The 13181-nt window shown below is 44.9% G+C and overlaps 2 protein-coding genes across 13 annotated transcripts in view; both read left to right on the forward strand.

Annotated features, from left to right (window-relative positions):
- The window catches only part of IQGAP1 (IQ motif containing GTPase activating protein 1), a 118170-nt gene extending 115617 nt beyond the window's left edge, over positions 1-2553 (forward strand). The window contains exon 40 of the mRNA XM_060158072.1: positions 2515-2553. The gene's annotated coding sequence lies outside the window, so the exon portion shown is untranslated. The remainder of the gene's footprint in view (positions 1-2514) is intronic.
- A 2964-nt stretch (positions 2554-5517) lies between these two features.
- Positions 5518-13181, forward strand: part of CRTC3 (CREB regulated transcription coactivator 3) — a 103802-nt gene continuing 96138 nt past the window's right edge. For 8 of the 12 annotated variants that reach the window (XR_009542270.1, XR_009542269.1, XR_009542267.1 and 5 more), the window contains exon 1: positions 5518-5746. Coding sequence is in view for 4 of the 12 variants with exons in the window: in XM_060158109.1 (XP_060014092.1) it covers positions 5615-5746 (132 nt within the window). In the remaining 8 variants the exon portion in view is untranslated. Of the gene's footprint in view, positions 5747-6247; positions 6302-13181 lie in introns of those variants that run through there. The other 4 variants (XR_009542265.1, XM_060158097.1, XM_060158160.1 and 1 more) reach the window with 2 other exon arrangements.

The raw sequence follows: 13181 nt of genomic DNA on the forward strand, positions 1-13181 counted from the left end.
AGAGTGCCTGAGAACCAGGGGAAAGGGGAAAAACTAATAAGAAGCAAGATGATTTACACCAAAGAACTTCAGAAAGAGGACTAGAGGCACCAGAAGAGGGAAAGGATAGAGCTGAAAATACAAATGTTGGTCAAAAGTGTATACGAGGAGCAGTTAGACACACAGATCTCCTCCCCAACTGCTCAAAGCAACCTGATGACTCCTTTCCACCAGGAGTGTAAACAGGAGGTTAACTCTGGGGAAGCAGAGCCAGAGATGTTCTGGACTCAGGGTGAGGCAAAGAAAAAGCTAGAGTGAGGTGCTGTCTGAAAACAGAGAGAGTAACAGCAAGTCAACACATCAAATAGTGAGACCCTTAGCTCTTCTTTTTTCCCACATGACTCTCAGAATGCCAGCAGTTTATTTATACTCCTGGATAGTCAACTGGAAGATTCTTTAGGCGGGAGAAACTGAACTGCCCAAGAGAAAAAACAAAAGAAAACAAATTTTAAAAACTCCCCAGGGACTTCCCTGGTGGCGAAGTTGTTAAGAATCCGCCTGCCAATGCAGGGGACACGGGTTCATACCCTGGTCTGGGAAGATCCCACATGCCACAGAGCAACCAAGCCTATGCACCACAGCTGCTGAGCCTGTGCTCTAGAGCCTGCAAGCCACAACTACTGAGCCCACATGCCACAACTACTGAAGCCTATGCGCCTGGAGCCCATGCTCCGCAACAAGAGAAGCCACCACAGTGAGAAGCCCGCACACTGCAATAAAGAGTGGCCCCCGCTTGCCGCACCTAGAAAAAGCCCATGTACAGCAATGAAGACCCAAAGCAGCCAAAAATAAATAGATAAATATTTTTTAAAAAATAAAAATAATTGATACTTGTACCATCTTTCTTTTTTCTGATTTTACTAGTAATACACACTTGTCTTTAGAATTGCATATAATTTAGAAATGTGTAAAGTAGAAGGTAAGTTTCCCAGTAGTCCCTACATCCCCAAAGACAACTGTTGTTAACCATATCTTGATATGTTTACAAAATTTTTTCTATTTAAGTATAACAGGTACTGGTTCGGTTGCTGTAACAAAGACCAAGATAACAGGGCTTTAAACAAAACCAATGGTTATCTCTCAGTGATGTTATAGTCTAGAAGCAGTTTAGAGCTAACATTGTGGTTCCCCAGGGCTGGGAACCCAGGTGCCTTTGCTACCATCATTCTGTCATTCTCAACACATAGTTTTCATCTAATGGTCTAAGATAGCTGCCCTTGATCTAGTTACCACATCCATATTCCAGCCAGTGAGAAGAAGAGGAAAAAGGCCATTCTCCTTTACATTTAAGGGCATGATCCCAAAGTTGCCTATATTTCTTCTGCTAACATCTGTTGGGTGGAACACAGTCACATGACCATACCTAGTTCCAAGGGAGAATGGGAAATGTAGTCTTTAGCTGACTTTCGCTGGGCAGTGAAGCACCCAGCTAAAGCTCAGTATTTCTTTTAATAAAGGAAGGAGGGAAGAATGAATATTGGGAGACAATCAGCAATCTCTGCTACAGAATATATAAAATATTTATTTAAAAACATTTTAATTTCCAGAAACAAGGAATCTATACATATTTAGTGTCTCTGTCTTAATTATGAATGGAGTCAGGATCACCAGAGGTTTGAGGAAAACCTCCAGATGGAGACCAAAATGAACAAACTGAAAAATAAACTCAGACAAAACAGAGACAGAAAATACAAGGAGTAGAAGAAAATGTAAAAACAGAAATAACCTATAATTAATAGCACACCCATGAAATGAGTACAGGATGCTATTTTTTTTAAATTTCAGAAATCAGGAAAGAGCATTCAGTAATTAAAAATACACTAACAGAAATAAAAGTTTAACAGAAGGGTTGAAAGACAAAGTTGAGAAAATTTATCAGGAAATAGAACAACAACAACAAAAGACAGAAATAGAAAATAGGAGAGAAAAGATGAGAAAATTAGAAGAGCAATCTAGGAGATCCATTAACTGACCAACAGAATTTCCAGAAAGAAAGAACATAAAGAAAATAAAGAGAAGAAAATTATCAAAATGATAAGACAATTTTCCAGAACTAAAGGGTATGAGTGTCCAGGTTCCACACACTTACCTAATGCCAGTGCAATGAACAACAAACAACAAAATCCTCACACCAAGGCACGGCATCATAAAATATCAGAACACAAAGTCTTCAGAGAATGGGGGGCGGGGGGAATGAAAATAAATAAACAATAACAGCCTTCAAAAAAAAAAAACCGAAACAAACAGGTCATCTACAAAGGAAAGGGAAACAGAATGTGAGTGGCCTTCCCAATAGCAACACTGGACATGAGAAAACAGTGAAGCAACGCATTCAAAGAACTAAATGAAAAGGATTTCCGATGAAGAAGAGTATTCTTAGCCAAAACATCAATTAAGTCTGAGGGAAAAATAAAAACATCTGCATACACACAAATTCTCAAGGATTTTATCTTTTATGTATTCTTTCTTTCTCAGGAAACTATTGGAGAATGTCCTCCACTAACATGAAGCAGTACACGGAGCAAGAGGACAACTTGGGACGCAGGAGGTAGAGGTCAGAAGACAGGAGATGAAGGGAGCCCTCAGGATGATGGTGAGGTCAGCCAGCAGATAGCAGTGCAGCAGGCCTGGAGAGCAACCAGTCCAGGATGCAGCAGGAAAGCAAAGTGCTCTAGGAGAGAAGTTCCCCCCCAAAACTGATCATTCATGGGTTCAGTAATGTCTTTCACAGTTCCGGGAACTTTTTAGAAAGAAGACCAGAGGCACCAGAAGAGTGGAGGGACAGGGCTGAAAATCCAAATACTATAAATCAGAGTTTGGGAAAGCATTTCTAATGAGTTGAGAGAAATCTAAGCAAATAAAAAACAAAGGCAGTACTCAGAAAAGTTGTATAAAAATGGAACTATAGTACACTGTGTAAACACTTAATATTGACTTACCAAGAATTATCATATAACTACATTGAAAGAATGGGAGCAGGGAAAATCATATTTTTGTTGGGGGGCACAAAAGAGCCAAAGCATCCTTTCCCATAATAGAAAATGAATAGTCAACATCTAAAACTGAAAAATAATCACAAAACAGCAGGAAAAACTTATTACAGTGGGATTGGGCATTACTTCTTTTTAAAATTGTATGCCTTGTAAAACAATTGTTAAAAAAATCCACATGGGGCTTCCCTGGTGGCGCAGTGGTTGAGAGTCCGCCTGCCGATGCAGGGTACATGGGTTTGTGTCCCGGTCCAGGAAGATCCCACATGCCGCGGAGCGGCTAGGCCCGTGAGCCATGGCCGCTGAGCCTGCGCGTCCGGAGCCTGTGCTCCGCAACGGGAGAGGCCGCAACAGTGAGAGGCCCGCCTACCGCAAAAAAAAAAAAAAAAAAAAAAAAAAAAAAAAAAAAAAAATCCACATGTATTTATTTAATTAAAAAATTAAATAGAAAAAGATTAGATTAACCATAATAAGAATACAAGTAGGATGACTATCTTCCAAATTAGATAACAGAAACATGGAAATAAAAAACAGTCATTCAGTGCAATAGAATTCGATATGATAGATCCTTGCGTTGGTGAATTGGTGGATGAAAATGGAGGATTTAGCTCAACACCCATTCCAGTGTCCTCCTGTGCCTACCTATATTTCAGAAGCTGAAAGGCTACATTTCCTAGATGTTATTGCAGCTAGAATTCTGGATGCAGTTTTGGCACTTCCAAGCCAATTTTCTCTCTTATTGGATTTGTAAGGTGGCAGTGAAGCTGAGACTGTGTATGTGCTGTTTCTATTGGTGAGGACTGTTGGACTTTTCTACAGTGGCTTCTTCTCATATGGTTCAGGAGGTGGCAAGTGTAGTGACAGCTCTCCAATTCAATAGGTGGCTTCCAGATTTTAGAAGAGGCAGTGGCTCTTTTGGTGCCCTGGTTCTGCAGCATGTCTCTCAAGGTCATTTCTGAAACTTTCAACCTGGAGTCTGCTTCCTCAGCCCTCCAAACAAGTCCTTAAGCCATTTTATACCCTATACCCTTTTATACTTAAACTATCTAGAATGAATTCTGTTCTCTGAAACTGAACCCAATGTAACAGGAAAGCAGAAAATAAAATATAAAGAAAAAGGATGGTAGATAGCACAAAATAAAACAGAAGAAATAAATCCAATTATGCTTAATAAAACAAGCTAACCTCTAGCTAATAGAGATATGTTCTCATATTAAATTTTCTAAAAAAAATCTCAGACATATGAAAACTACAATGAAATACTACACAGTAATTAAAACAAATGAATCAATGCAAATGAATTTCAAAAAGAATAGTAAATGAAAAAGGTTGCAAAATGTTATTCAGCATGATGTTGTTTTTGTAAATTTTAAAGCCAAATTTGGTATTTCATATGCAGTTGGTGGAGCCGTACATCGTATGTAGTAAAAGTGTAAAAACATGAATGTGAGTGATACGTACCAACTTGAGCCCAGTGACAATCTCTAGGGAGAAAGAATAAGGGTCGGGTTTTATTTCTGTCTAATTTTCTATTTCTTTAATAAATACCAAGTAACTGAAGCAAAATGTTTTGATACATTTAATCTTGATAGTGCAGGGAGTAGGTGTCGCTAACATCATTTTCTGCACTCTTCTGCGTGTCCCTAATAGTTCCTAATTTACAAAACGCAGACACACTCTCAGAGCCGACCAGGACATCTTTGCACACAGCCACATCTATACGGAGAGGAGCTCCTGGGCTGCAGGAGAGGGAGAAAACCGTTGAGGCTGAGAAGCTAGTTATAAACGGGGAGTTGACGTCTGACGAGCTGGAATCTGCAGAGGCCACGGATGCTCAGAAAGAGCCTGGAAAAAGGGCCGGGGCCGAGGAGCGAGGAGGGTGCCCACGGCTCAAGTTCGGCCAACTCGGGAGATGGCTTTAGAAACTGAGATCCAGATTTAGTAACTTTTTTCTTGGGTGGGCCTGAGCGGACTGTCAACGACACAAATCGAGGGAGGAAGCGGGCTGGGAGGCGGAGGACGGAGGGCAGACGTTAGGCCCCAGAGTGTGGGAACTGAGGGAGAGGATTGCTCAAGCGTAGGTCGCCCCGTTTTCACCCCCTGAAGGAAATCAGCATAACTGGAGGGAAGCCGGGCGAGAAGGATGTTAAAACTGTTCTAAAGTTGTAACGTAAATCCAAAGGCCAGGACGTCCCTACGAGGGAGCGTTTTGGAAAAATGGTACCCTAGCTGCTCCCTCACGTCGGATGCGTTTTGCTCTGCTGACGGGGTCTCCTCAGTGTCTGCGTGGCGGGTCGCGAGCCCGGCTCGGGACGCCGGGGAAAGCCCTCCGGTGGCTGGCGCCGAGCCGGGTCTGGGCCGGGCGGCGGGCGGGCCGCGCCGAGGGCGGGGCCGGGCGCGCGGGGGCGGACCTCGGCGCGCTCCCGGCCGCTCGCTGGCGGTGGGGCCGCGGCGGCTCCTCTGCCGGGTCGCGCCGGAGGACGGGCTTCGGGCGGCGGCCGGGGCGGCCTGCGGACGGACGGGTGGGCCGAGGCGCAGGGCCCGCGCCCGCCGTCTCCCCCTCCTGCCGGCGCCGGGCCCGCGCCATGGCCGCCTCGCCGGGCTCGGGCAGCGCCAACCCGCGGAAGTTCAGTGAGAAGATCGCGCTGCACACGCAGCGGCAGGCCGAGGAGACGCGGGCCTTCGAGCAGCTCATGACCGACCTCACCCTGTCGCGGGTGAGGGCCCGGGCCGGCGCGGGCGGGCGGCCACGGCCGCGGGCGGGCCCCGCGCGGCGGGTGAGAGGTCGCGGGGCCGAGGCGATGGCGGGGCCAGGCGGGGTCGCGCCCGCGGAGTGGAACCCGGGAGCCGGGCCGGCGCGGCCGCGGCCTCGGCGCTTGCCTGCCTTCCGACACCCGCTGGAGGTTTGCTGTCGCCGCGGAGGTGGGAGGGTCGCGGGGCAGTGTGTACTGGGAGATGGGAAGGGACCGAGCCCGGGAAGGCGGGCCGCCGAGTGAGGGCGGCCTAAGGGGGAGGGTGCCGGGAGCGCGGGGAGGAAATCACAAACAGCTCGGAGGCGGGCGGTGCGGCTTCTCACTGCGCCGAACATCCACCGCCCGCGAGTCCTCCCGGACTGCTCGGCGTGGAGGGCCCGAGGCACCCACCCGCTCCTTCGGGAGAGCTCCGCGCACCAGTGAATCCAGGGTCGGCCCCGGGCTGGTTTGGGGTCTGTCTGGGTATCGAGATGTGATTCCATGTCGAGTGTGGGACTTCGCTACTCTTCCTCCATGGAGGTGCTGTATCGGTCCGGTTTACTGACTTCAGCCCCGATGGTTCATGAGAACTGGGAAGGTGTACAGCGTTGCTGGTGACGGAGGAGGGTCCAGGAGGAATAAGGCGCCAGCCTGGACAAACACTCGGCGAGGTTAGGTAACTGTCGAGGGAGGCAGTGGAGGATGGAGAGCCAACAGGAGTGTCCGCGCAGAACTGCAGAGAACGAGGGTCAGCGTGAGCGGGGCAGGCAGGCCTTGAGGATCCTGAATGCTGACCTTGAAGGACCATCAGGAGGATGGGGGAGGATGTACAGAAGCGGGGGCGGGGTTGTGGGCAGCCTGAAGGAGAATTGAGAGCAGAGTCGCAAACTGGTGGTCCCTGGCTCGCTGAGCTGCAGACGCGGTATTTTTTGGCCATTGGTGCTTGGGAAAACTTATGGAATCTGTCGCCAGAATTGGGAGATTTTTCATAGAAATCAAAGTTGGAGATTTTAATGTACAGTCAAATTTTCGTTCTTTCTCTCTATTTTAAATATATATATTTATATACATTTAAAATTGGGAGACCCGATAACACTCATCCTGATTTCCCATGTGACAGCTAAGCTGGCTGGAGCTGGGTGATGGCTGCCCCCTCAAATGGAGCATGTATTCTCTGGTTGGCCACAGTTCACCCCACAGCCTGTCATGTCCCCCACTCCTGAGGCTAGGTGTCACTTGCCATTTATCATATTTTTGATGGTGTTTTCTTTTAGCGAGGTTAAGGAGAAAGTGAAATATCTCTTGTACTTACATTTCTATCATGATGAGAAGAAATATATATAGATAGTGCTAAACCCTGTAGCTCAGATTCTCTTGAGTTTAGCAAGCCTGACCAACTCTGCCCCATATGATAACTCAATTCAGCCACCACTTTTCTCTATTCTAATTGCTATAAAATTATGATGTCATTTTGTCCTTCACCTTGTACAGGGCATTATTTACATGTTAATTCTGCCTGTGTTCTTTTCTACTCTCTACCAATTGCAAGTAAAATAATAAATACTGCTTGGCTCCACTGTGTTCATACACACAAAGGCAAACGATAACACTGAATTTGCCTAGTAATCTTTGCTTATTTAAAATTTTAAGGGTAACTTTCATAATGAAATTATAAAACTGAAACACTTCTTGTAGAGAACTCGTAGATCCCCAAGCATATGTTCCAAGGGTCCAAAGATCTCAGATGGAGAAGAATCTATCCAGTTCATTATTGATAACCAGATGGCAGACATACTGATTTTCCATTACTAGCCCATGGTGGGCATGCTTATAAATGGAACAGACATCGCTAATCAATCTAGGTACTCTTTCCTTTCTGAGTCTGTTGGGCTTCGACTTTTTCTCCATATAATCAGAGTCAGTCCTTCAGAGTTGGAGTTAAATCCTATTTGTTTAGTTGGTGGGATAGATTGGATTATGGAGAATTTTTCACTCTAGCTTTAGGGGTGCAGCCTTACCTGGAAGCAATGGAAATTTTTTGAGAAGAGAATGCTAGGAGGATCAGTTCAATGGTGGTACCTGGGATGATAAGGAGAGGGAAAAAAATGGAGGCAGATATGCCTGGAAAGAGGCTGTTCCTTTGTTCATTCATTAATTTGTTGGTACTTGAGTCCCCAGTGAGGGTGTAGGGGTGGGGGGAGGTGAAGATGTGGTACCTTGCTTCAAAGATCTTATTAATTTGTTTAGCAAATACTTTTTGAGTCTCTAGTGCGTGCTGGGGGTTCGGATGGACACTGGGGATATAGTAGTGTCTCGTCGTAGATTTTAGGGTTTAATGGGGAAGACATTCATTTGACAAGTCAGGACATATTTTGATGAATAATACGAAAGGGAAACAGTTGGGAGTGTATGGTAGGGAATCCTCACCTCTTCTAGTGGCGTAAAGGGTTAGTAGGAGTGGGGAAGGCATGTGAGGGTATATGCTCGTGTGTTGAGGGAGGGGAGAGTGTTTTAGGCACAGGGGACAGAGGTTCAGCAAGGGGATGAGGAGGGTAATTTGAGATGAGGCATTCATGGGGATTTGGGACTTGATCCTAAGGACAATGGAAAGTCATTGAAGGGGTTGAACCAGGGGAGATTTGCATTTTGAAAGAATGCCTCTAGCTCCAGAAGGTAGGATAGATGGGAGGAAGAGGTAGCAGGGAAATGCTTTGGAGTCTAGGAGATGTGATGGTGGTGACATTGGCAAGGGTGGTAGCCACAGGGAGGCAGAGAGGTGAACAGATTGATACTTAGGAAGTAGAAAGGACCAGACTTGGTGAATGGATGAGGGAGGTGAGGGAGAGGGAGGACTCAAGGATGATCCCCAGCTTTCGGACTTGAGCCATTCCAGGGTATCCTCTGCTAAGAGAGGGAGCGCTGGCAGGAGCAAGGCGGGAGCTGACTCAGTGTCAGGAGATGCTGAGTTTGAGGTGCCTGTGAGGCATTTAAGTAGAGATGGGCCAGCAGATAGTTGTATATGTGGTCCTGGAGCTCAGGAGAGAAGTCTAGGCTAGTGGGAATCTTTGGTGTGTAGCAGCAGGAGTAGATTCTGCTGCCTAGGAAGAATTTCTAGAAAAGATCTTAGAAATTGGTGGCCTAAATTCTAATTTGGCCCTCTGATTTTTTTTTTCTTCAATTAGGGCCAACAGTGAATATTGTGATTTTACATTAAAATCTGGACTCTGGCTTCTTTTGAAAAAAGAGATCATCTAACAACACTTACCCTACATTTCCGCATGGCAGCGATTGCCTGGAGTTGAATAGCTGCTGCCCCCCTTAGACAGGGCACGGTGTGTCCTTCAGTTTGCCACAGTCCCCGTCACTCCCTATGGTTTCCTCACAGTGATTCTAGGCTGCTTCGCTTACTTATCTTCCATACCTGGCACCCGTAGGCTTTTGAGTTTGTAACCCCTGCTATACATAGAGTGAAACATGGAAAGGGCCTAGGAGAAGCCCAAGGAGCTCTACCATTTAAAGGGGAGGTAGAGGAGGAGGAGCCAGCAAAGAAGACTGAAGAGCAACCAGAGAGGTAGGAGGAGAGCCAGGAGGATTATGGTTAAGAGAAGGGGATGTGGACCAGCAGCCGAACCCCGTGCTGCTGACTTGGTCTGATGTGATAAGGACTCGTTCTTTGGTCCAGTCATGTGGAGGTCATTGGTAACCTTGGTGGGAGCCACCACGTCCACAGTGTGCTGGGTGGAAGGGAGGTTGTGAGGCACTGAGGCCTTGAATGGAGGAAGTGGGACAGGGTTGGGAACTTGTTCAAGAAGTTTGGCTTTGAAGGACAACTGGTAGTGTGGAGAAACCACACGATCAATAGCACATCAACCTGGAGTGTTAATTTTGCTGGAATATTTGGGAAAAACTATTACTTTTATAGTAAAACAAACAATAGATATGTTATGGCATAGTGAGGCCTCAGAGAGGAATAGAGGAGACTAGAAAGATTAGATTTGGGCTGAATATGGAGCGTTCTCTCTTTACCAGCCACTGTGCTGATCACTTTACGTTCATTATCTCATGTAGTTCTCACAGTAACCCTGTGGACTGTGTATCTGGAGCGATCCTCACTTTGCGGGAGAGCAAACAGACTTGAGACATAAGGTTGCGTGGCTGGTAAGAGGAAGAGCTGGGGTTTGATTATGGTTGTCACACTGAATGTCTATATGCTGAACTGCTTTTTCTCCCCCATTAGGATATCTAATTGTACCAGCGGCATTTGTTGAAAACAGTTTTCTTTCTCCATTGAATTGCTCTGACACTTTTGTCAAAAATCAACTGGCCATGTATACATCGGTCTATTTTTGGACTCTCTCCTGTTCTATTGATCTGTTCATCTCTCTTTTGAACAACAGCACATTGCCTGGATTACGATAGCTTTATAGTCAGTCTTGAAACAAGGTAACTTAAGTCTTCCACCTTTACCGTTCTTAAAAATTGCTTTGGCTACTCTAGGTCATTCGCACATCTACAGATTTTAGAATTATCAATTTCTGTGAAAAGGGCTGCTGGGATTGTGTTGACTACTACAACACTTTTTCAAAAAGGAATTAGTGAGACTTAGATCTCATTTCATATAGACATTGGAGAAAATTCCACTAAAAGTGTGTGACTATAGGCTAAAAGTTGCTAACTCAAGGTACTGGGTGAGGCAGGTCAGGAAAATGAGTGGAGGGGCACGGAATGAGATGGTAAATGGTAGCTGATCTTGGGCCATAGTGGAGGAGTAACAGGGTACAGTGAAGACATGGGCAAACTGGAGAACCCAAGCCCTATCTAAGGGGGCAGGCATTTCTCAGCTCCACGCACTTTTGCCATGAAGAATATGGGTTCAGTGTCATTAGATCTTTCAATCAAGACAAGATGGAAATCCAGATGTTTGTGGCTTCTTGCAATTTAAAAATTTAAAACATTGAGTGGGTCAGACAGAACTCTGTAGGCTAACCATGTCCTGTCGCCTGCCAGTCCATGACCTCTGCCTCAGGCTAATCAGCCTTTTGTCCTCATTTTCCTCATCAGTAAGCATGACGGTATTGAAGACAGTCTCTAAGGTTCTTTCTAGCTCAATGGCTCTAAATTTCAAAAGAGAAAAGTGTCAGAATTACTCAAGGGTTTAGGAGGTAGTTGAGGTTATCAACAATAATGATAATATTTTGAGCAGTTGTCCAGACCTGTACACTTTACACACCACTGTCATGTCTGTTCTCTGTTTTAATCCTTCCACCGTCTTTGTGAAGTAGGCAGCAGAATAATCTGTGCAACCACATGGGAGCTCCGGTTTACAAAGTCAGGTCTTCTGTTCCAAATCCATTGCTCTTTTTACTGTAGCACAACCGTCTCTGAAGACTCTAGAAATGGGCAGTTTGGTAGGGACAGCAGATATGGACGACCGCTAAGAGAGCCTCAAGCTCAGTTGAAGGCAAATCTCTAGCTAGATTTAGAACTTAGCTTGGTTGAAGTGTCAAGGCTTTTGGGTAAGAGTTGAAGCCTTTGTGAGAACTTCCTGCAGGTAGGAACTTTGGCACGTATTCATCTTAGTAAGCTAGCGTCTGGCACAGTACCTGACACACAGTTAAACGTTTTTATGTAAGTGACTAAGTGGATGGATTGATGCAAGAAGGAATCAAAGGCTTTAGATCAAGGGGGCTGAGAATTTTGTCGAGAGACTTTCAAGGATAGAGAGTCAAATGCTTCTGGTTGAGAATGTCAAGATCAAAAGCTGAGACTTTATAACTTAGCTGATAGATGGGAAAAGCTCATCATGGCTTCCTTCTCATATTTGGCTCTCAGATCTGGGTTTTGATTAATAGAGTTGTACTGTGCAGTATGTTTGAGAAATCAAGTACAGTGGATATAAGGAAGTTAAGGCTGCCAAAGGGTTTTATATGCCTTTAAAACTTCCAAACAGATACAAGTCCTTATCTTTGGAGATGCATATTGAAATATGGAATGCTAGGATGCCTGGATTTCTTTCAGTGGAGTGCAGTGGGTGATGGAGGAGGTAAAGATGAATCAAGATTGGATGTAAGTTGATCATTGTTGGAGCTGGAAGATGAAGAGATGGGGTTTCATTTTACTTGTCTCTATTTTGTACGTATTTGAAAATTTTCATCATAAATGTAAAAACAAAAAATCAGAGCACTTCATAGGTGCAGCGATGCTTTTGGTCAACCAAACTTCACTTTTCTCTGAGCTTGTGAATAGTATGATCATTGAGGGAGAAATGGAACAAAGGAAAGGTACATGGCAGAAATAAGAATGTGGGTTTTGAGTTAGCCATAGCTCAGCCTCCTCTAGCTGTGTGACCTTGGGCAGGTGTCTGAACTTCCCTGAGTCTGGGTCTCCACGTTCGTAAAAGCAGGATCATGTGGTCTCCCTTGGTGATTGCTGAGAGGGTTAGGGATAAAGTGGGCAGAGCGTCTGAGGACAGCATCTGGCTCATCTTAGGGGCTCATATCTGGTAGTTTTTATTATTATTAGACAAAGACAGAGAGTAATGAAAGGGTAAAAACCTGCCTCGGAGTTCCTACCTACCCTTTCTTCCCTACATGAATTACAAGTGCCAAGGGTTACATAACCACAGAGGTAATTTATTATTTTAGAAGCAGAACTCTTAAAGACCAAATTGGACCACTCTGGGGTTTACAAGAACTGTAACCAGTTTACTGCCTTTTGAAAAATGAAGCAAGGAAGAACTTACAGAAGAAAAGCATATTAAAACAGTGGGATACCATTTTATACCTGTTCAGTTGACCTCCTTCTTTTCCCCAATTAATGATAATTTCCAGTGTTAGTGAGTTTTTGGTCAAACTGTTTTCTCATATATACATTGGTATACCCTCTGGGAAAACATCTTGGCAGTGTGTATGGAGAGCCATCAAAAGGCCCAAACCCAGAGACTTAGGAATCACTCTTTGCAGTGTGTTCTAAGGAAATAATTCAGAAGAAGAAATGTCATATAGCCATTAAAAATGCTTATGTAATATCATAGAAAAGAGTTATGATGTAAGCATGCAAGATTGTATCTATGTTGTGGTCACCACTGTGCAGTTATTACACATAAATGTAAAAGGAGACTGGAAAAGAGCATGGAGAAGGGAAGATAGTCAGTGTGTTAGAGTCAAGGACAGTGGCTTAGTTTTTTTTAAGAAATTCTTTTGTTGCTGTGCCTCCACACACATACACTCAAAGACCGTGCAAGAGTACCTCACTGTCATGGCTGAGACATTTAGCACAGGGGTAAATTCTTTCCAAAAATAGACTAATCAAAACCCAGAAAGCACTGGAAACCTGAAGGTTTTAAGTAGAGAAGAAACTGAAGCCAAGACTTTCACTCTTGAACCATTTCGCTACACAACACCATACTTTGATGCTTCTT

The sequence above is a fragment of the Lagenorhynchus albirostris genome, chromosome 1 (genome assembly GCF_949774975.1).
Source record: "Lagenorhynchus albirostris chromosome 1, mLagAlb1.1, whole genome shotgun sequence".
Lineage (NCBI taxonomy): Eukaryota > Metazoa > Chordata > Mammalia > Artiodactyla > Delphinidae > Lagenorhynchus > Lagenorhynchus albirostris.